The sequence below is a fragment of the Microcaecilia unicolor genome, chromosome 3 (genome assembly GCF_901765095.1).
Source record: "Microcaecilia unicolor chromosome 3, aMicUni1.1, whole genome shotgun sequence".
Taxonomy (NCBI): domain Eukaryota; kingdom Metazoa; phylum Chordata; class Amphibia; order Gymnophiona; family Siphonopidae; genus Microcaecilia; species Microcaecilia unicolor.
Window position 1 is genome coordinate 345,790,989 of NC_044033.1, and position 23,772 is coordinate 345,814,760.

The 23,772-nt window shown below is 42.1% G+C and overlaps 1 protein-coding gene across 1 annotated transcript in view; it reads left to right on the plus strand.

Moving 5' to 3' along the window:
• SYNE1 (spectrin repeat containing nuclear envelope protein 1) overlaps positions 1-23,772 on the plus strand; it is a 982,166-nt gene that overhangs the window by 918,736 nt on the left and 39,658 nt on the right. The window contains 3 exon segments of the mRNA XM_030198470.1: positions 2,279-2,405; positions 14,829-15,040; positions 18,203-18,403. Coding sequence (XP_030054330.1) covers positions 2,279-2,405; positions 14,829-15,040; positions 18,203-18,403 — 540 coding nt within the window.

Here is a 23,772-nt window from a genome sequence, read left to right on the forward strand (position 1 = left end):
TTTCATTTGTGTCAGAAATGGGCCTTTTTTCCTAGTCCTATATAATAATTCTTACCACCAACGTTCTAATGTGGGACTGCCTGTGTCCGTGGCTCCTGGAGGTGCTGAGCTGGGCTCCATAGCCAGGATGATGTCACTAACAGCTGATTCCCAGGCAGTGTTTCCCTACTCCTCCACCTGCCTGGGAATCAGCTGTGAGTGCGCCTCCACGTCACTGCCCCTGGAGTAAGACCCCGGAGGAGCGCAGTGACAGGCGAGAGGAGGAGCGGTTGTATAGACTGCGTTGTAAGACTCGGGCATTTGCGAATGATTTGGGCTGGGTTTAAAAACATTTATCGCTTCTTTTCTTTTTGTAGCGGCCGCTGCTGCTCAACAGGGGAATCAGCAGCAGCCAGCCAGCGTTACCACCAGCAGCTGCGGGTGGCGAGGGGGTTTGATGTACCGGGGGGAGGGGGGGGGGGTCGCTGGACATGGGTAGCTGCAGGGGGCAGGGGGAGAGGAGGGTCGCTGGTCATGGATGGCTGGAGGCGGGGCAGGGAGAGGGAGGTGGGGAGGGGGTCCTGAGACCAGAGAGGTGGGGGTGGGATGGGGGTGGGAGGGGGGGGCCCTGCGAGAGGGGGGTGGGGACTCACACTCACTCACTCACTCACTGTCTCTCACATACACTCTCTCTGACACACTCCCTGTCTATCACACTCTATCTCTCTGTCACACACACACAGTCTGACACACACACTCTGTCTCTCACACACACACACACGCTGTCTGTCTCTCTCACATTCTCTCTATGACACACACACTCCATCTCTCACACATTCTCTCAAACATACACACTCCGAGGAAAACCTTGCTAGCGCCCGTTTCATTTGTGTCAGAAACGGGCCTTTTTTACTAGTATTCTATAAGATGTACACATTGATGGTGGACATGCCAATGGCCCACCCAAGTGTACGCCCCCTTTGCAGGTGTGCACTAAGGCACTTAAGAGGTATCTTACAGAATAGCACATGGTGAATTAGCACACATAACTGCCAGTTTAAATGCCGCCTTGTGTGCTTTTCTGCTGCATGCCATGTCTAGAATTGCCTCAATAACCTTTGTGCGGACCTGACATGTTTTGTCTGGCACCTAGTCTGTGGAACTTGCTCCCAAAACTCCTATGCCTAGAACTTTCCTACCCTAAATTCAAAAATGCACTAAAAACACACTTGTTTTCTTCTGCCTTTGACTCATGATTTTCCCAACTTTCTAACCCCTGATTACTACACTTTCCACCAGCAGCAATAATGTTACTTCTTTTCCTTTCATTACCTATCTTCTTCTTCCTTCTTTTTTTACTTTCCTTCCTCTCCTGCTTAATATTGTAGGTCCCTTTCTAATTTCAAGTTATCTATTTTACTTATTGTACACCACTTTAGTGTTTCCATGAAAGGCGGAATATTAAAATAAACCATTGATGAATACTCCTTTCCATGTAAAGGGGATGGGACTTGATATACCACCTTTCTGTGGTTACAGTCAGAGTGGCTTGCATGTTATATACAGGTACTTATTTTGTACCTGGGGCAATGGAGGGTTTAATGACTTGCCCAGAATCAAAAGGAGCTGCAATGGGAGTCAAACCCAGTTCCTCAGGATCAAAGCCTGCTACACTAACCACTAAGCTGCTACTACACTTAGTTGTGGTTACGACTCTTCGTGCAGCTAAGAGACTGTGTGGTGTTCCACAAACCATGTAGATTTAGTTGTGGAACACCACACGGTCTCTTAGTTACACGAAGAAAGGGTGATTTTCAGACAGCCAATTGACTTGGATCAAATGCTTTTTAATTGTGTAGATGATTTTTAAAAATTGACCTCTGTAGGGGCAGTAATTAAAATGCCTGAAGGCTTGTAAGATCATTTTCAATTGGAAATTTCCCAGTGAGCTTTCCTCTGAAAGTTGACATTGTGGGATAAAAATGCCTTTGAAATGTGTTCTTTTGCACCTGTTAACAGGTTCAGAAGCACCTTCAAGACTTTCTCATTGAAAGCCCCAACAAATTGTCCCTCCCCGACCTTTCTTTCCTTTTACAGTGGGGGAAAGTACTCCTGCTGCTTTTACCTGCAGTGAGGCAGAGGAGAGAGGCATTTCTCCCAATTCCCCCTTCCCACAGATTTGGCCCATGGGAATGGCTTTGAAAATTGCCCTCTCCATCAGCAGTCACACACATTGCAGCAGTGACTCTACAAATATGAAAAATGCATGTATTTAGTGACATATTGTCTCTCCTGATAGATGAAGCTGCTTGGTGAGTGCCGGGATAGTATAGATACAGTGAAGAAAGTTGGCAATAAACTGAAAGAAGAGGAAGAAAAACTCTCTGGCTTTATTAACCTTAACAGCACAGAAACACAAACATCTGGTGAGTGATAGTCCTTTCTCTAAAATACAAAGTCATCATGCTATAGAAGAATAATAGTATATTTGTTAGTAGACAGTTCTAGCCATTCTGAATATGTCCAACCTGTGGTTATATCCTGCAGATATTAGTATATTCTGCTCTGAGTCTCTTTTGATTACTTTCCATAATCATAAAATATATGTTCATTTTTAATCTGTTCATAGCTTCAGGTACAGTTTTTGTTTTTCAAATTTGCCTTTAACCTGTTTCCTCTTGACAATAAAAATATCATTCTCTGGCCATAACGGGATAATTTTATAAGTCTCTTTTGCATGTAAAACAGTGTTTTACTTGCAGAAATAAGTGTTTGTGAAAGTGCCCAGAGCATGCTTTTACTTGTAATTCATGGAGTTGCAATTTGTATGCATTTTTTATAAATTATGTGCAAAGAGACCACGTGATGCTTTGAGCAGAGCAGTCACGTCTTTGCTGTGCTCTGGAGGTCCCCGCCTTAAGCTTAATTTTCAGAAGCTTCTCTGTTGATTTTTTTGCGCTACACCTGTTGGAGAAACATCAGACATTGTATGGACAAATATTTATTTATTAGGATTTATTTACCGCTTTTTTGAAGGAATTCACTCAAGGCGAAGTACAGTAAGAATAGAAATTATCGAAGCCCGCAGCTGTTATGTCCTGAAAGCCAGTTCACTTGTTGTAAGACAGAACTCGCGGGGCCAAAGATAGATGGCACCCCCCACAACATGAGCAGGCTTCGCCATTAACAGAAAACCAGCTGAAGCAGATCACTGCCGCGATATTGTGGGCTCTAGCACCACAGCTCTCTTTCCAATCAACTGCAATAGTTTGAAAACTTACTTGCAGAGTCTTTGGACCGAATGGGAGAGCTGGAACAACAGATGTCCTCTCTGGAGGACACATTAACGTCCACGGTGTCTCAAATGGAGCAGCTCTAAGCACAGTTGCTGGACTGTGCCCTTAAACTGGATGATCTTGAGAATCACTTGAGACAAAATAACATAAGGTTAGTGGGGTTACCTGAGAGTGTCCCTGACTACATGCTTCTGTGCTGTCTATAGGAGTGGCTTGTGACTCAATTTCCTGCGCTTTCATCTATGGGCCACTTTTGTCTGGGATGTGCCCACCGTGTGGGCCGCAAGAGGGATGAGGCCACGAGGCCGTGTGCGGTGATTGCCTGTGTTCTAAACTATGCACACAAAGAAGAACTCCACCTGTTTTGCAAACATAGGGATTCCTTTGAATACGATGGGGAGAAAGTCCTGCTGTTTCAGGACTACACACAGGCTCTTTTGGAACATCGCCTTCACTTTTCCCCATTTTGTGCGATCCTTCATGAGCAGAATATACGCTTTGTATTTTTATACCCGGGGGTTCTAAAAATTTATTGGGCAGGTCAGTGGCATGTTTTTGAAGTGTTACCTGAAACACAGGATTTTGTGAATCACCTCACAGCATCCATGGATTAACTCTTCCCACCTGCCTACTCAGTCTCATTTAATAATATTTGTATTGTAATCTGGTTTGGTGACTAGAGTATTGTATTAAGGGACACTCTCCTCTGCTTTTGCCTTATTGCTCTATTTATGTTATACTTTCGTCTATTTTCTGGCGTAGATTGGGATCTGATCAGTTGAGGTGAGGGGCCTCCTGGTGTTAAATGTGGTCTCTGGCACCCCTGCTCTATATGTGTTTGGGCACTGCTGTATGTTAGGGGTTTGGGTTGGAGAGGGGGTGGGCTGGAGTTGTGGTTTTGGGGGGATTTTGGGGTAGGATTGGAACTACTCAGGTTATTTATTTATTTGTTGCATTTGTATCCCACATTTTCCCACCTTTTTTCAGGCTCAATGTGGCTTACATTATGTCGTAATGGCGATCGCCATTTCCGGCATAAGAAATACAAAGTAGTGTTACATTAAAGTTCATAAATGTTAAAGTACAATATAAAGTAAGTTAGATAAACAGTTCATTTCGGTTATACATTTTGTACATGGCATATGTGCGGTGCGGATGGCTGTATGTGTGTTTGGCTACCTCTGATGGTCTGGATGACTGATGGTATTGGAGCTCCGAGGTGGAGTCTGGGTGCCCTTGAGCTGTTTCTGTATTGTCTTTCTCAGTTTTGTAACTTTGCTATCCCCTTTGGATGAGTATAGCCCTGGGGAAATCAGTCTGTATTTGTTCTTGGAATAACCTGACCCTTAAAACGTTCGAAAATCTTTGAGGACCTCTAGCCGTAAGGCAGACATCATCTGCCTCCAGGAGACTCGATTATTCCAGGAGGAACATGATAAACATAGTTGCTTTTGGGTGGAAGAGGCCCACTGTTGGCCTATGATGGAGCATCTGAGTGGTATGGCTATTCTGGTCCGTAAATCTCTTGCCTGTCACTCGCGGTTTTTATTTAAGGATTCTTCAGGACGATTCATGGGGGCCCATATTAATTTACAGGGAAAAGAACTTATTGTAGTGTCGGTGTATGGCCCTGTGGTTTATGAGCTGGAATTTTTTCCCACCTTACTTTCGATGTGTCAAAAGTTTGTTAATGCTCCTCTGGTGTTAGTTTGGGACATGAATTTGGTTTACAATTCTACTATTGATCGTTCTCCATCCTCCTCTGGAAGACCAGAGCAACACAATGGCCATTTGGTGTGTTTTTGCATGTCTTTGGACTTAGTGGACCCATGGTACTTGCTTCATATGGATGAACGTGATTTCACTCATATGTCATGGGCCCACCAAACTCTCTCATGGCTCCACTATCTTTTTGTGACTCTGTCATTTTTCTCGCATGTCTTCTCAGCCCACATTGGGCCTGAGGAAATCTTGGATCATGTTCTTATATGGATTGACATTGATGCAGAACCTTATTTCCGTGGTAAATCCAGTTGGCAGCTCCCTTCCTATTTGTTTTCATCTGCGGAGTTTTTTAAAAGTATTTTGTGGATAAGTGGACTGAGTTCCTTTCTCATAACCAGCAGCATATTCATAATCCTTCTCTTTTTTGGCCCGCTGCAAAAGCGGTGCTCTGTGGTGACATCATTGCCTATGTTAACGCCTGGATTAAGCAGTTATCCCAAAGTGTTGGGGATGTTAGAGTGTAAATTGCAGGCACTTCAATGGCGCTATGTAGCCCATCCTTTGTCTTCTTTGTTTGAGAACCTCACTGTTACGCGGGTTGTGCTTAATGGGCTGCTCCAGCAGCGAGTTTCCAAAGCACTTCTAAGGAAATTTTGTTTGTTCTGGTACGGGAATGAATTGGGTAAGCTCGTGGTTCAAGTTACCAAAATTTGGGGGAAATCCCGTTTTGTTACCAAGACTTGTCCAGGGGTAGTTACCTCTAAAATGAAGACAATGTGCAGGTGTTTCTCCAGCACTTTAAGACATTATATGCTGCTGGGGATGAGAGACAGGATATGGAGGCTACCATCCATAATTATTTGGCCTGATCCCATATGTCTACTTTGACACCAGAGGCAGTGGAGACTCTTAACCGTGTCCTGACTGCCAAGGAAGTGCAAGGAGCCATTCAAGCGTTAAGGCTTTTTTTTTGGCCCTATGGCCGGACAGTTTTATTGGGGAATTTTACAAACTCCTCCAGGTTCAGCTTATTGATCCTTTACTTGACTATTATGAGGAGGTGATCTCTAACAGTTTCCTCTTTCCTCTACACAGTATTTCCGCTAATTCTGCTGTTATCACGTTATTACCAAAACCAGGTCGGAACAATCTTTTGAGGTCTATCATCCGATCTTCCTGATTAATGTTGACATTCAAATTTATCACAAATCCTGGTAGATTGGCTGGCTGTCATGTTGTCATCATTGGTCTCACCAGGTCAGGTGGGTTTTGTTCTGGGCTGCCAGTCAGTCATTAATGTCTGGAAACTCCTCCTGGCGATACTACATAGTCAAGCATCAGGAGTTTCGTTGTTGATGACTAGCCTGGACGTGGCCTGTGCCTTTGATCAAGTGCACTGGCCATTTTTGTTTCTTGCAATACAGTACGTTGTGGTACAGGGCTGGTTTACCAGGCAGTAACTACTCTTTATGAGGAACCCCAGGCTTCCCTTTTGGTTAATCGGGTCTGTACTCTTCCCTTTTCTTTGGGTCACAGGACAAGACAGGGCTGTCCCCGTCCCCTCATCTCTTTCTTTTCTTGGAGCTCCTGCTGTGTGTGCTGCATGCTGCGGAAGAGGGTGCGGGCAGTTCAGTTACGAGGAGAGTCTGTCTCTCAAGGTCCTGGCATACACTAAGGACTTAATGTTGACTTTGGTAGACCTCAGTGCTCATTGCCTGCCATTCTCTGTCTTATTGAGCACTATGAGGTGTTGGCAGGCTTTACACTTAATTTTCACAAGTCACGGGCACTCCCCTAGAGTGCTGACATTCACACTGGCTGGTGTGGGGAATTTCCCCTTAATAGGAAGGAGGGACACCTAAAGTATTTGAGGGTTTTCATACCGTCTGACTTATCTCAACTGTATGCATGCAGTGTTTGCCCCTTATTACAGGACTCGATTCGTCTTTTACAACTCTGGCGCACCTACCCCTCTCTCTCTCATGGTGCGCCTTAATCTGTTCAATATAGTGCTGGCACCCCATTGGCTGTACATATTTCAGATGCTACCACTTTATCTTAAAGTTAAAGATGAGAGGTTGTTGCCCAGGCTCTTCAGGGTTCCATTGAAGGGGGGGGGGGGGGGGGGGTCGACGTGCCAGACTTCCAATTTCAATTGCCCAGAAGCCAAAGGCTCATGGGGCTTGGGACTGTTAAATGTAAGTTACTTGTCTGTGGCCTGCTCTGTGTGTCACATCAATGATTGGTTTCGGGATTCTGACTTTTCCTGCAACCTCCTTTGAAGTGAACTGGAGTTGTTGGACTCTGAGCATTTTAGCTGGCTGCTGCACACAAGGCCCAGGTGTTTCCCCCCCCCCCCCCCCCCCCCCCAATCAGTAACTGGAAATCCTCTCCTATATTCTGCTTGAGCTGCCTGGCAGTAGCTCTGTAAAAGACTTAATTTATCCACTGCAGTGACTTCTTATTTGTCCTTTTTCCACAACCCAGATTTTTCTCCTGGATCCGACTTGCCAGCATTTACCCACTGGTGCTCACTTGGCATTCTCTATTTGCACCAGTTGCTGACAGAAGAGGGCAAACTACAACCCTTTGTGGACCTTCAGCATACTTACTCGCTCCTGAGCACAGAACATGTTGCATGCCTTCAGTTACTACTATTTATCATTTCTATAGCGCTACAAGGCATATGCAGCGCTGTACACCATACACAAAAAAGACAGTCCCTGCTCAAAGAGCTTACAATCTAGATAAGACAGGTAAACAGACAGAACAATTAAGAGTAAGGGAATAAAAGGTGAGGTTAAAGGACAGGGCAAGTGAGTAGTGGTTAGGAGTCAAAAGCAGTGGTAAAGAGGTGGGCTTTAAGTTTGGACTTGAAAACGGCCAAAGACGGGGCTAGACGCACAGTTGCATCATTATGTTACCAGTCTTGGCTTAGAGAACCTTAGCGAAGATGTTCAGGACACCCTGACTGAAGCCTTAACACTGGGCTCACAGAATTAGGTTCCTCTGGCCTTTCATCATTGATACCTACAAGATACCGAAGATTTGGATTACGCTCATTTGTCTTCTATGTGGTCCTCGTACTTAACAATCGCTTTGACAGCTGAGCAAATCCAGTCCGCCCTACTGAGTGTGCAGTGGTAAAGTGTTAATGTTTGTCTTTGGGAACTGCAGTATAAAATTATGTTGCAACTCTACATCTCACATCTTCAGGCGCACAGGGCAACGCTATGTCTGATTGGAGCCTGTCTTAAATACCTTGCTTCTGACACTGCCCTTTGGCATTGTCCAGTTATTGAAGCATTTTGGTCTCAGGTGCTTCAGCATATTTTGTCTTATTGGAAGCATCCCCTGTCTTTGACACCGATTATTCTTTTTTACCTTTTCTCACTGGCTGCCCCAGTACCTCTGGACTACAAGGTTTTTTAACGGTGAACTATGCTTATGGGGAAGAAATCTATTCTGCTGTGTTAGCTAGACTCAGCTTCTCCCACCTTAAAACAAATTGGAGAAAATATTTCTTCACTCAACGTGTAATTAAACTCTAGAATTTGTTGCTTAGCGGGGTTTAAAAGAGTTTGGGATAACTTCCTAAAAGAAAAGTCCATAAGCAATTATTAAGATGGATTTGGGGAAAATCCACTGCTTATTTCTAGGATATATAAAAAAGAAATATGTTGGCTAAGCTCTACCTTAATATAGTTGTAGCATACATAAATAGACAAAAAGGAGAGCTAGTTGACACAACAGAATGAAGGGGCGTCTCATACAGTCACATAGACACTTGTGCGTGCCTGGCTTATATTGAGCCAATATATTCGTGACGAGATGTAATCATGGACTGCCCCCAACCACCTGTGATGCACGGAAATTGCGTTTTGTGAATTACCTTATATACAATTCTAAGTGAGTATATTTAAATATCTTGTTGTGATCATCACTCTTTTTTAGTGTGATTTTTTCTTCTGTGCATTCACGGGGTTTAAAGTCTTCGATTGAAAAAACTTATAATACTGTTGTAGTCCAACAAAGCAATAAAAGGACAAGTATATATTAAACTTATCTCTTTATCTTTGGAGGCTGCGAGTTGCTGTGTTGCCTTCACTCAGGCGATTATTTTATCTCTCGCGCTTCACTTGTAGAACCTCGTAGAGGCTTGATCAGATCTCCTAAAACAGTGCCCGCCCGACAGGAGCCTGTTTCGCTATTGTTCGCTTTGTCAAGGGCTATCGGCTTATATTTTAACAAAGTTCGATATAGGCAGCATCTCTTTGTTAAAATATAAGCCGATAGCCCTTGACAAAGCGAACAATAGCGAAACAGGCTCCTGTCGGGCGGGCACTGTTTTAGGAGATCTGATCAAGCCTCTACGAGGTTCTACAAGTGAAGCGCGAGAGATAAAATAATCGCCTGAGTGAAGGCAACACAGCAACTCGCAGCCTCCAAAGATAAAGAGATAAGTTTAATATATACTTATCTCTTTATCTTTGGAGGACAAGTTTAATATATACTTGTCCTTTTATTGCTTTGTTGGACTACAACAGTATTATAAGTTTTTTCAATCGAAGACTTTAAACCCCGTGAATGCACAGAAGAAAAAATCACACTAAAAAAGAGTGATGATCACAACAAGATATTTAAATATACTCACTTAGAATTGTATATAAGGTAATTCACAAAACGCAATTTCCGTGCATCACAGGTGGTTGGGGGCAGTCCATGATTACATCTCGTCACGAATATATTGGCTCAATATAAGCCAGGCACGCACAAGTGTCTATGTGACTGTATGAGACGCCCCTTCATTCTGTTGTGTCAACTAGCTCTCCTTTTTGTCTATTTATGTATTTCTAGGATAAGCAGCATAATATGTATTGTACTGTTTTAGGATCTTGCTAGGTACTTGTAACCTGGATTGGATACAGGATGCTGGGCTTGATGGACCTTTGGTCTGTCCCAGTATGGCAAAGCTTATGTTATTTAATGGAATGGTTGGCAGTGCCAGATTTTTCATCTACCAAGGGAGAGACATTTCAGTGCATTTGGGAACACTTCTGTGCCACTTGCAGCCAGCTGCTTATAGCCATATTCTTAATCAATAGCCTTTTGTCTTCCTTGATGCTGTTCATTGTTTCTTACCTGCAGGGTAGGGGGAGGGGCAGGTCAGGGAGTGGAAGAGGTTGGATTGTTAGTTTTTGTCCCCTTGTCATTGGTTGTACCTGCTGTTGTAGGCAAGTTCACAAAGACTATGCAGTATTGTTTATGTGTTTTTGTTACTGTTTGCTGGTTCTAATAATAATAAAAATGATTTAAACATTGTTTAACTTTGATCAGGAGATTTGTGTGAAGCTTAGAGCAGGTATAACCTGGTGCAGGTTCTGTCTGAAAGGTTATTTTATGGAGGCAGATAAACACATAAGTTTGCTTTATAAAAATAGATATAATCTATGTCTGTCTTTACCACAGTCTAGACGGCCTATTTGTAAAATTACATTCATTACCTATTTTATTACTAGGGAAAAGCGATGTTTCTTTTTCCCAGATATGCTAACATGCATTATTAGAATGTTAATGGACAAAATTATTGAGATTTTGAATCATGGTCCTACTCCCTACTCATAATCAAGGTACTTGCCCACACATAGGTTTAGTGGAATTCAATCTGAAATCAACAACATAAAAAATAAATCAGTAGAAACTGCAGAGAAAATAACAGGACTGATAGTCACGCATACACTAGATTCAAGAACTAGGTTATATTACATTTATATTTTGGTTACCATGACAACTGGACCTGCTTTGGGTGTTCAAGGCTCACAGAGAAGTACTTCTGCTCTTTTGGTCTGCATGGACTTGTTATGATTACAGTGCAGTTCATTTAAGTTCACGTCGGATAAGCGCATGCTCTAACTGCATGCCGTACTTTGGTCCCGTTTTTGTCGCCATCAATTTCTATGGGGACAAACTCCGGTTTAGCGCACCACTGATAAGTGCAAGATTCACTTGTATGCATGGTTTAAGACCGCTCCTCTGCAGGAAAGACTCCACATAAGCGCGCGCACAGAATATGGAAACCGATTGGCACCTGACAACCAATGAGATTTCAAATTTACCACCCCTTTAACTGCCACAGGCAGAATAAACAAAAGAATGTTGTTAAGAGCGTACACTGGAGTTGTCGTCGTCGCGCAACTGTAAGACTTTAACACTGGCTGAACAAATAGAAATTCTTAAAAAATTAGAAAACAAACAAAGTCAAGCATCTATTATTAAAGAATATGGTGTCAATCCCAGTCAAATTTCACGTATCTTGAAGCAGAAATACCAGCTTCTGGAAGACTGGCAAAACAATACAAATCCACACCAGAAACGAAAACGGGCGGGAAAAGCTGAGGAGGTAGAAGATGCTCATCTTCGGTGGTTTTCTCAAGTCAGGATCAGACAATTTCCTGTCAGTGGTCCGGTGGTTTTCTCAAGTCAGGAGCAGACAGTTTCCTGTCAGTGGTCCACTGCTTATGAAGAAAGCTAATCAGCTAGCTGAAAATCTTGAACTAACTGAAATCAAAGCCACTGTTGGATGTTTGGAAAGATGAAAGGAGAGGAACAACATAAAATTCAAGAAACAGCAAAGTGAAAAACAAGATGCTGATGACTTTGGTGCTGAAAATTGGGTTGTTTCAGTTCTTCCTACCATCTTGAACGAGTTTGGACCTCATGGCATTTTCAATGCTGATGAAAACGGTCTCTACATGCGAGTGATTCCTGATGGAACACTTGCATTCAAACAAGCCGAAACTACAAGAGGTAAAACGTCGAAGGGCCGACTGACGATCCTCCTTTGCAGCAATATGGATGGGAGTGAGAAGTTGGAACCACTCGTCATTGGAAAGAGCAAACAGCCCCATTGCATCAAGAATGTTAAGCGACTTCCTGTGTCATATGAGGCTAATGCAAATTCATGGATGACTGGGAAAATTTGGAAGCAGTGGCTAAAGAAGTTAGACACTAGAATGCGGGCACAAAAGCGTCAGATTTTGTTGCTTTATGATAATTGTGCTGCACACAGTGATGATGTCAGGCAGTCTAACGTCAAGGTGGTCTTCCTGCCACCAAACACTACCTCTCTGATCCAACCTCTGGATCAGGGCATAATAGCCAATTTCAAACAACATTATCGGGCTCTTGTGCTACGTCGTCTGATGAGCATTATGGATGACTAGACTGGCAAGGATAAGCGTGCTGTTGAACTGGCAATTAATCTATCACTGTTGGATTCCCTACATATGCAGAAAGAAGCCTGGAATCATGTTACACAGGCAACCATTGTGAACTGCTACAAGCGGGCAAGCTTTGTTAGGGATGTGGGGAGGGACGAAACAGATGCAGCTGTTGCAAACACGTCAGATGAACAGGTTATTGACATCCCAGCCTGTGTTACTGAAGAGGAGTTTCATCACTACGTAGCTGTTGATTACAATCTATAAACTGCTGACGACAGCACTGATGTCCAGATATGTGCCTACACGCAGGCAACGGCTGATGATGAAACAGATGATGAAATGAGCAGCGAGGCACATGTTGATGAAATTCAACAACCTCCTGTCACTTTTGCAAGAGCATTGGAGAGTCTCAACACCATGCGGGCCTATCTGGAGGCCACTGGATGTCAGTGCTATGACAGTTCTTACCGTCTGGCAGACCCTTTGGTCCCAGACCCTTGCACTTAAGCGGATTGCACTGTATTATTATTGTGTGTGTGTGTGTTTAATGGATTTGCAGCAGACTTTTCCCATGCAAAATTGTGAAGCCTATTCATAGACAATTGAGTTTACAATGAAAGATTATACAGAAGATACACTGTGACAGAATAAGGAGATAGTTTTTAAGATGAGTTATGGCCATGATGCATATTATTTGCCCCTTAAGGCATGTTAAATGGCAAATACCATGAGTTATATTTCCATAACACACGTTAATATTAGTTTCCTTAGGATTCATAGTAATGAGATGCACAGCATGCACAACACCTCATTACTATGTAAATTGAAAACACAGTTTGCAATTAACACCACAAGCCATGTTATTTTTCCTGGCTGTGGACATCTGGCCACCAAGCCACAGCTAATTCTCCAAGGCCACGTCTAATAGGGGCTGTCAACGACCCCCTCCAAGCCTCCCATAACCACAGCAACTCTCCCCCCCCCCCCCAATCCCAGCCTACCTTTATAAGTCCCTGGATGCAGGAATGATCCCCAGTTGTCTTTGTCCCTGCTGGTGCTGGGTTCAAAATGATACAGCAGTCCTTACCAGTTGAATCATAGTACAACCTCTAGGGGTGAAGTTGCCATATAAAGGCCCTTTGCTCTTATATGGCAACTTGAGCCCTGAAACATTTGTACCACAAGACTTACCACTAGGAGTTACTGGCACCATTTTGAACTTGGCATCAACAGGATCAAGAACAACTGGAGATCACTCCTGCCATATTTCCCCTAGACCCCAGGGCTTTATACAGGGAGGCCTATGGAAGGAGGGTTGTTGTTAGAAGGGGGTTGTAAAGGAGGGATTTGTTTGTGCAGGGGCTTCTGGGAAAGGAAAAGATTATGCCTTATTACTTGACCCCTGGAAGCATTGGGCTGTGGCTTAGTGGTCTGACACTTCCAATTAGTACGAATACCACAGCTTACAAGGTTGATTGCAAGCTGAATTATTCATATACCGCAGGAGTGACTAACCTGCAGTATCTCAGTAAAAGCCTGACTTTCACTGCATCTTAGTAACTACCCCGCTGTGGTACTAAAGATATACAACTGCTTTAGATGTTCTACAAGATCTGAGGTATGCATAGCTCCAGTCTCAGCAAATCTGAAGTATGGAGTTCAGTTTATTAACTGAATATTCTAAATGTATTAGTTTTATACAGAATCTTATCAAAAGGCCCTCAAAACAGTCCATTCACCTCAAAGTAACAAATCAACAAATAATGGACCAGTGGTTCACCATTAATTATTATTATTATTTGTTGCGTTTGTATCCCACATTTTCCCACCAGTTTCCAGACTCAATGTGGCTTACATTAGGCTGTAATGGCGATCGCCATTTCGGGTAGAGAATTACAAATGCTATTGCATTAAGGCACATACATGGTATAATAGAATGCAGAGTGATAATGCATTGAAGTTCCTGAATTAAGAAATATATAAATATATTAAGAAATATATATATATTTGGAAGGATGGGGGAAAAAAGTATCATCTATCACTGGGTTAGCACACCACTCATCTCTCCAGGGTGATCTGTTTGAAAAAACCCTTTGTTGTAATCATTGACAAAAAACCCCTCCGTCCATATGATTTGTAACAGCTAGTATATCGGTTATTTAAGTGATAATTGATCAGTCTAATCAAATAACATTACCAAATCTGTGCCTAATTATATACATGAGTCCTAAAAGTGGACACAGAAATGGGAGGGTAATAGGTGGATCGGGGGCATTCCTAGAATTTACGCGCATAGTTATAGAATAAGGGGGGTATGGGCCTAATTTAGATTGAGGATTTGCACCATGTTTCAGTTGGTGCAAATGGCTGTGCCTAAAGTTAGGCATGATTACTGGGTGTAAGTTCTATTCTATAAACCATGCCTAACTTTAAACGTGGTTTATAGAAGAGCACTAATCATTAGTTTTTTAGGTGCCATATATAGAGCCTAGCTCATAATGCAGGCCCGAGCTATAAGTTTTATCTAATGTACTGTACGCTGGGTTGAGTTTGGAGCGTGACACCGGGTACAGTGCCCCTGAATAACCTTGCATTATTTTACTAGGAGTGATTGAACGCTGGGAGTTGATCCAGGCTCAAGCACTGAACAAGGAGCTGAGGATGAAGCAGAATCTGCAGCAGTGGCAGCAGTTCATTTCTGACCTGAACAGTATTTGGGACTGGCTGGGGGAGACCGAGGAGGAGCTGGAGCAGCTCCGCCGCCTGGACCTCAGCACAGACATACAGACCATTGAACTCAGAATCAAAAAGCTGAAGGTGGGTTTCATTTTGGGATTCTTTCAGTCATCATCCTGCAAGACTCTTGAATTCATTCCGATACCTTATTTTTCTTCCCAGGAACAGTTTTGGTGTCCCTTCAAATGATATGGCATAGGATTGATTATCTTCAGGGCTTTTTTTCAGGGGGTACTTGGGGGTACTGAGTACCAGCACCTTTTCCATTGTCTGCTAAAATTGACCCATGGACCCCAAGTTTTAATGAAAGAGCTCAGGCTGTACACACCAATTCTGCCTGGCTATTGTGGGGTGGGTACCTCAGTGATCACCCCACCCCTGAAGGGTGGCCTAGCATTTGAGTACCGGCACCTTTTTTGCTAGAATAAACGCACTGATTATCTTAAACTTGTTTCTTTTATATTTGTGTGATTGCTGGCTGCTGTTATGGTAATTTTTTGCTGCTTCTGAAAATGGATGAATGTTAAGCAGATCCAGATACAGATTTTATGTGCTTTTGATCATTTATTACAAAGTCCTAGTCTGCTTATACGCTCTTGCAGCCCAATATTCAAAGCAAGTTAAAGCATTCACCAGCAGGTTGTGAACACCTGACTCCCTTGTCCAGATATTTTATATATATAGGGAATAATGGGTCATTTAACTCACTAGGGACAGGTATTTTTCATATAAAAAGGGTTAGGGGAGGCACAAAGTAGAGAATGACACTGGGACAGGGACCCCTGGTAATGAACTGGATTGTTATTTATGTTTGAGTGATGCAGACAATGATATTTAGATTTTTTGGAAAAACAAGCAAATATGCTGGCCACAACTAGCAAAGTTTGCACGGGGGATCCTGTACATCCTGCTACCAGCACAACTTCTAAGAAGGCATCTTCTATTGCAGGAAGAACTGTGGAAGACAGGAGAGCTAGACTGAATCCTGAAATTGTTGATGACTTATTCATCCACAGATTTAAAAAATCAGAACAGTGCTTCATAGGGCATATTTCTTCCCTCTAGGACATACAGAACGGGTTGTATTTTGTACCCCTGGACATTTGAACAGAGTGGATTAGGGTTCTTTGGGGTAGTAGATGTCTGCTATTGTTGGGGTTGGAAGAGTTAGATGGTGGGGGGGGGGGGGTTATTATAGTTGCTCGTTATTGTTTTCTATTTGTAATTTATACACAACTGTTGCACAACATATTGTTCCTTTTTATACTATAATAAAAAGATTTAAATATAAAATCGTAAGTGTCCTAGGCTTCTGCAGATGAGGACAGAGCCCATGGGGATGGGACAGGGACAGAACCTTTGGGGACGGAAACAGGGCCTGCGGGATCGGGGTGGGGATGGAGACAGAATCCACGGGAATGAGATGGGGACTGGGACAAACTTTGTCCCCATGTCATTCTCTACTACAAAGGCAGTGCCAGAAACTATCCATTTAGTTGCGATATTCAGCTGCTGCTGAACAGATAGTATCACTTAAATTCAGAAGCTTTAATTAAATGGATAGTGCTGCTGAATAAACATATAAAGGTACATTCTGGAGCTGGTACTTAACTTTATACAGTGGCCACCCACACTCAATATCTGGCCCCAGTTAATGCATAGCTAAAATATATTAGGACTTAGGACAAGTCTTTCAGAAACTGAGCTGATCTCAGATAGATTGCAGATTTGATGATCTGATGTCAGCTCTTGTGCATTTCATTGTAGGCTGGTGCTAGTTGTGCTTGAGGGGAACTGTAAAATATGGGAAGGTGGTATTTTAGCTTTTATACAATGAAATCACATAAATATAGACAAACAGGGCAAGATTCTTTTTATGGCATCTAAAAAAATCAGCACTGAATGATACCCACTTAAATGGTATTCTGTAAGCCGTTTATAGACTACACACTTAAGCGGAGAGTTGTGTGTACATTTAAGCATGGCCATTTGCACCAATAAAAATGTGGTGCAAACGCCCACGCCCAGATTTATGCGTGGAGCACCATTATTCTGTAATTACTTGCGTAACTTGAAACCACACCCTGTTCTGCCCGTGACCCTCTCATTTCCAGGCCCCTTTTTTAGACCGCATAAATTTTAGGTGCGGATCCCACATCTAACTTTATGCATGTTTGTCCCAATTAAATATAATTAGTACCAATAATTGCTTGTTAAAAAGCCAATTATTAGCACTAATTGGCCTATTCTATTAAATTGCATATGCAAATCGGAAACACACCTAAATTTGTGCGCACAGTTTTTGGCGACCTTTATAGAGTCGGGGAATAGGAGTCAATTCTATAACTGGGAGTTACAATTTAAGTGCCCAATTACGCGGGCTGTGAGCACTTATGTTCATAATTGTTCTTATAAAATACTGGCATAAGTTGGCATCTATACGCCTATATTTAAGAGTGCCCACTTTCACCGTATCATTTTTTAGCAGAGATAACCAGTTAAATACCGCTGAAAATGACTGGATAGCTGCAAACAAGTGATTTAACTGCTCAGCAGCCATTTCTGGATGATTAAATTGTTTTGAATATTGACTGGTCAGTCTTTTACTTATTTAAGACTTTTGCTTTTTAAAACTTCCACCTACTGCTTGGCTAAATTTGCACTCCTAAATTTACAAGGCAGCCAAATTTAATTGAGCAGAGAATGGGGCAGCTGTGGGGGTGGGGGGCCTTTCCTAAGGTAAGCTTAAGATTACCTGGTTAATACTGCTTTTCAACATCCCCTGCCTAAGTTTAGGTGGGAAATTCAGCTGCCCAAATGGCTGGCTTGAATGCAGTTGCTCAAGGTCATTTCTCCTGGTGTTTTGCATAGCAAAGCAAGAAAAAAACAAACAAAAACAGAGCCTGTTATTAAGAGTTCCTTTTAATAACAAAAAAAAACTGACTTAGATAGGAGTCCATGTAATTCTTTTCTATATTATTATTCCATTAATGGTCATCGCCATTGCGGCAAAATGTAAGCCACATTGAGCCTGCCAATGTGTGGGAAAATGTGGCATACAAATGCAACAAATAAATAAATATCCTACAAGTGATCAGGTTTATTAGACTGGTAAATGGGATATTAAGGCAGACTGATGGGCTTTTGGATTTTATCTATCACCATGTTACTACACTGTTTACTGTAACCACAACATAAGCTATGGTTAATCTCTGAGAATTAGATTTTTGTTTTCTCCCTCAGGAGCTTCAGAAGGCCATTGATAATCGCAAAGCCATCATCTTGTCCATTAACCTGTGCAGTTCAGAGTTCACCCAGACAAACACGGCAGAAAGCAGGGAACTGCAGGACCGACTGAGCCGGATGAATATGCGCTGGGACCGTATTGGCAGTGTGATGGAGGAATGGCGCTGCTCACTGCAGGATGCATTAATGCAGTGTCAGGTCTGTATAAACGGAGTGATGATCTTGAGTGATGATTTACCATGGTATCTCATGTATTTCTTAATTTCCTTGAAGAAACTTAGGGCCCTGTTTACTAAGGTGTGTTAGTGTTTTTAGCATGCCTACAATTAGCGCATGCGCTAACCATGTAGGAGCCTATAGGGATATTGTAGGCACGTACACGGTTTATTTATTTATTTTATTTATTTATTTATCACATTTATACCCCACAATTCTCCCACATGTTTGCAGGTTCAATGTGGCTTACAATAAACCGAAAAGGCTATCGCCAATCCAGTAGTTATACAAATACAGTAGATTGTAGTAATCAGCAAAGATAGAAAGAATACGGTGTAAAGGGAAAGTGGGTAAAGGTAAGAGAGTCTAAAATGGTCCATTTATATGCTGTTTTGCAAAACTTTAGGTTTTATATTGGATCATGGGGGTAGGCCTTCCGGAACAGGTTGGTCTTGAATAATTTCCTAAAGTTGAGATGGTTTTGAGTAGTTTTGGCAGCGCATTCCATAATTGGGTACTGATAAAGGAAAAGGAGGAAGCGTAAGTGGATTTATATTTGAGGCCGCTACAGGTAGGGTAATGGAGATTTAGGAATGAACAGCAGGTTAATGCGCATACATGGTTAACGTGCATTAAAGACATTAATGCGCCTATAACACTTAGTAAACAAGGCCCTTAATTTTAATAAAGTGTAGGCGTCACTCTCTCAAATGGCAGTCTACCATGCAGATATGGGAAAGTGTGAACTATTGTTTGTAAATGTACTATTTCACTTCTTTCACATCTGTTTGTGGCACATCACAGAGACCTGACAATGTACAAGGCACAGAGGTTGGAAACTGGTAGGCTCCAATGTACTGACAGGAATCTCAGGGTCATTGATATTATTGATTAGTCTGGTGACTGAACACTATAGGCATTCAGAGGCTGTTCTAAACTGCGGTGTTTGTGGGATAACAGCTAGTCACATTGAAGGTAATTTTATTAAAAGGCACATATACACGGAAGGCGCATGCATTGCATTTATTTTATAAAAGCAACAGAGGCACCTGAGAGCTCCTGCAGACAGTCAGACATGCTGTGAGACCAGAGTAACTTTGTGTATATATGTGCAGGTAAAACCTCGCACGTGCGAATGCTTTTTTGTGTAAAAATAAAGCATACACAAATTCAATTTCTGCTCCAGAAAAGCCTCTAATTTTACAAATATTGTATAAAATGCCTTATATAAAATTACTCGCCATAGGTATATCTCATAATAATAGGTGCTGTGGTTTCTGAATGTCTACATTTATATGTATATGTAGTGGGCAATTTTAAAAACATCTACTTGAACCTGTGAGACATTGTTGTACTTATTTAAACTGATTATAAAATTGTAGATAAAATTACTTAGAAGGAGGCCTCCCATGCAGGGAAACTTTCTTTAGGGGCAAATGATTAGCTAGTAGGTCCCCCAGTCCTTCATTGTCTCAATATGTCCTCAATGCTCTCAATATGTATACATTGGAAGAAAGGTGGGAGAGAGGGGATGTGATAGAGACGTTTAAATTAATGTACAAATGAAGGAAAGCTCTGGAATGAGAAGGCATAGGATGAAGTTAAGAGGTGTTAGGCTCAGGAGTAATCTAAGGAACTACTTTTGCACTGAAAGGGTGGTGGGCACGTGGAATCACCTCCTGCTGGAGGTGGCGGAGATGAGGACTGTGTCTGAATTTAAGATAGCGTGGGATAGGCACGTGGGATCACTTAGGGAAAGGAGGAGATAGTGGTTGCTGTGGATGGGCAGTCTGCCATCTTGTTTCTATATTTCTACTGACACTCCTAGCCAATGTGAGAAAATTTTCACAGAGTACAAGTGACAGGTAAGATATGGAGGAGGAAAAGGAGAGAATTATGGAGAGAAGGTGATAGAAAGACAAACTAGAGCACTTGAAAGGAATCAGCGTAAAGAAAATGTTCATATTTCTAAACAATAGGTTCCCAAAGGAGAAAGGTCTTGTTGTCACTGATATTACTACAGTAGCCAAAGACCACTGTGCGCATTCAGAATCTTGAGGCTGGAGCACAGTCTGAGCCTCCAAAGCTTTATCAGCTAACCAGTTGTCTTGGTTTGAGTGTAGTGCCCTTGTTTGCAAGTTTTGAGGAGTGACGAACTGCGTGATGCATCAGTTTCAGCGCTGCATACGGGGGTGTTCATGAACTGGGGACTGGTCGGATACCAGTGAACTTCTGAACGTGGGTGGTCAGATTGCTTCTTTCTGTCTCCTGCCATATCCCCTTATACTGCTCTTTGAAGATCTTTATTCACATGAAAACAGTCATGCCAATCTTCTGCTTTTCTTGAACTCTCCATTTTCCTGCATTTTTAGAGTCCCCTATGTGAAGGCAGTGTGAGCACACTTTTTTTTTTTAATGGCAATCGTGCTAAATCTTTTTGCACTGTTAATTAAATGATTTTTTAATATGCCTGTAGTATATTTTTTTCTGAATCATGTTATAATTGTTTTTTTGTGAGGTGTATTACATAGGCCGCTATAGACTGGATAGCAAGATCCTGAAAAAGTTGAGGGCAAGGTAATACCATGTATTGAATGTCTGAAATGAAGGCATTAACTAGGGAATTCTATATATGTCGCGTAACATTATGCGCTATTGTCATGACGATTTTTTGGTGCAGAAAAGCGTTATAACAGAAGCAAGGCACCGAAACAGGCCAGAAGCAGCAAATCCACCCAGAACTACACTTGCATACCCAGTTATAGAATAGTGCCTAATTGTTTCCACGCGGATCTGAAAAGGAGGCGTAATGATGGGAGGGGCATGGGTGAGTCAGGGGTGTTCCCTTAAAATCAAGCAGTATTATGTTATTCCTTCTTGTCTTCAATCTCTCTTCTTGACATGGACTTTTGGATAATGTTTTCCTGTAATAGAGTTTTCCCTTTTTTTTTCCTTTATTTGGATTGTACTTTAAATCCTTTGCATGTCATAATTTATGTAATATTAGAGATTTGAAATTTTTAAAAATGCATTCAGTATTTTAGAATTAGGGGGATCTGCTCCTAATTTGCAAGCCAGGATTTACACCTGGTTTCAGTTGATGTAAGTCCTCATGCCCAAAGTTGTGCCCGTGTTCTGGCATTACACGCTATTCTATAAAGGGCACCCATTCTTACATAAGAACATAAGGGTTGCCATATTGGTACAGACCAAAGGTCCATCAAGCTCAGTATCCTGTCTCTAACAGTGGCCAATCCAGGTCACAAGTACTACTACTACTATTTAGCATTTCTATAGCGTTACAAGGCGTACACAGTGCTGCACAAACATAGAGGAAAGACAGTCCCTGCTCAAAGAGCTTACAATCTAATAGACAAAAAATAAAGTAAGCAAATCAAATCAATTAATGTGTACAGGAAGGAGGAGAGGAGGGTAGGTGGAGGCGAGTGATTACAAGTGGTTACGAGTCAAAAGCAATGTTAAAGAGGTGGGCTTTCAGTCTAGATTTAAAGGTGGCCAAGGATGGGGCAAGACGTAGGGGCTCAGGAAGTTTATTCCAGGCGTAGGGTGCAGCGAGACAGAAGGCGCAAAGTCTGGAGTTGGCAGTAGTGGAGAAGGGAACAGATAAGAAGGATTTATCTATGGAGCGGCGTGCACGGGAAGGGGTGTAGGGAAGGACGAGTGTGGAGAGATACTGGGGAGCAGCAGAGTGAGTACATTTATAGGTTAGTAGAAGAAGTTTGAACAGGATGCGAAAACGGATAGGGAGCCAGTGAAGCGACTTGAGGAGAGGGGTAGTATGAGTAAAGCGACCCTGGCAGAAGACGAGACGGGCAGCAGAGTTTTGAACCGATTGGAGAGGGGAGAGGTGACTAAGTGGGAGGCCAGCAAGAAGCAGATTGCAGTAGTCTAAATGAGAGGTGACAAGGGTGTGGATGAGGGGTTTGGTAGAGTGCTCAAACAGAAAGGGGCAAGATCCCAAAACAATTCAATTCAATGCTGCTTATCCTAGAAATAAGCAGTGGATTTTCCCCAAGCCCATCTTAATAATGGCTTGTGAACTTTTCCTTTAGGAAGTTATTCAAACCTTTTTTTAAACCCCACTAAGCTAAATGCTTTTACCACATTCTGTGGCAATAAATTCCAGAGTTTAAAAACAGATTGTGTGAAGAAATATTTTCTCTGATTTGTTCTAAATTTACTTCTTTGTAGCTTCATTGTGTGCCCCCTAGTCCTAGTATTTTTGGAAAGAGTAAGCAAGTGATTCATGTCTACCCATTTCACTCCACTCATTATGTTATAGACCTCTATTGAAGTCATCCCATCCCCTTTATCATTTCCACTATATCTTTTTTGAGATGCAGTGACCAGAATTTTATACAGTATTCGAGGTGCCAATCTAGCCCAAAGTGTGTATTGTTGAATATGCTCTTTGCTTTGTATACCATGGATTTCATTCTGTTTACAATAAGACATAGTTTTATACAATCCTAAAAGGCCCAGTGAATGCATTCTGATAGCTCAGTAAACTACATCCTTGTTTACAATAAATTGCATTCTGTTAATAGTCTTTAAAGAAATACGCGGCAGCATTCCACTTCAGAGCTTACTCATCCTCTTAATCTTTCATCAAGTTTCTGTTGCTTTGTATTGTGGTGCTGCAAGGAAGAAAAATGAAGAAATGAGTTACAAATGCCACTTGAGCCCTATCAGCTGCATCATGGAATGTTGGAAACCTGTGGCTAGTGTTACTCCTGACTTATTCACATCTAATAAATAGAAGGGCCTTCAGAAATCCATAGCCAAGCGTATTGTACTGCCTTAGCAACAGAAGAGTTTACCAATTTAAAGTAGAATCAGTAATTACTTTTCAGGATATTTTGGAATCAATATTCAGTGGCCTGGTGAATGCATTAAAATATACAGATGCTTTGTTCAAAATGTGCATTAAAATATAGTGATAAAGTTGTTTTTTTTTAAATGTGGCCACTAGAAATATTAGGCCTGAAGTTCAAAACAAGTTGTGGGTTTGCCAGCAGATACCAAACCCTAACTCGCACATCTGTATATTTTTAGCCTCTGTACTCATTAGCAATTTGTGCTGTTTTCATGGTTGTCCAGTAGCAGATACTACAAGCAAAGAAAAACAGATCAGAGCTGACTTCACTCCCCTGCTAAGGGGCCAATATTGCCTTCAGCTCCTCATTATTTCTCTGGCTCCAGTAGATGTTGCCACCTCAGCCCCTTGTTATTTTTCTGACTTCAGCAGATGTTGCAGACATGTCACCTGATGCAGCAACTACAAGTAGTCCACTCCTAAGAATTCTGTAAGCCCAGATTCCGGGTGGAGC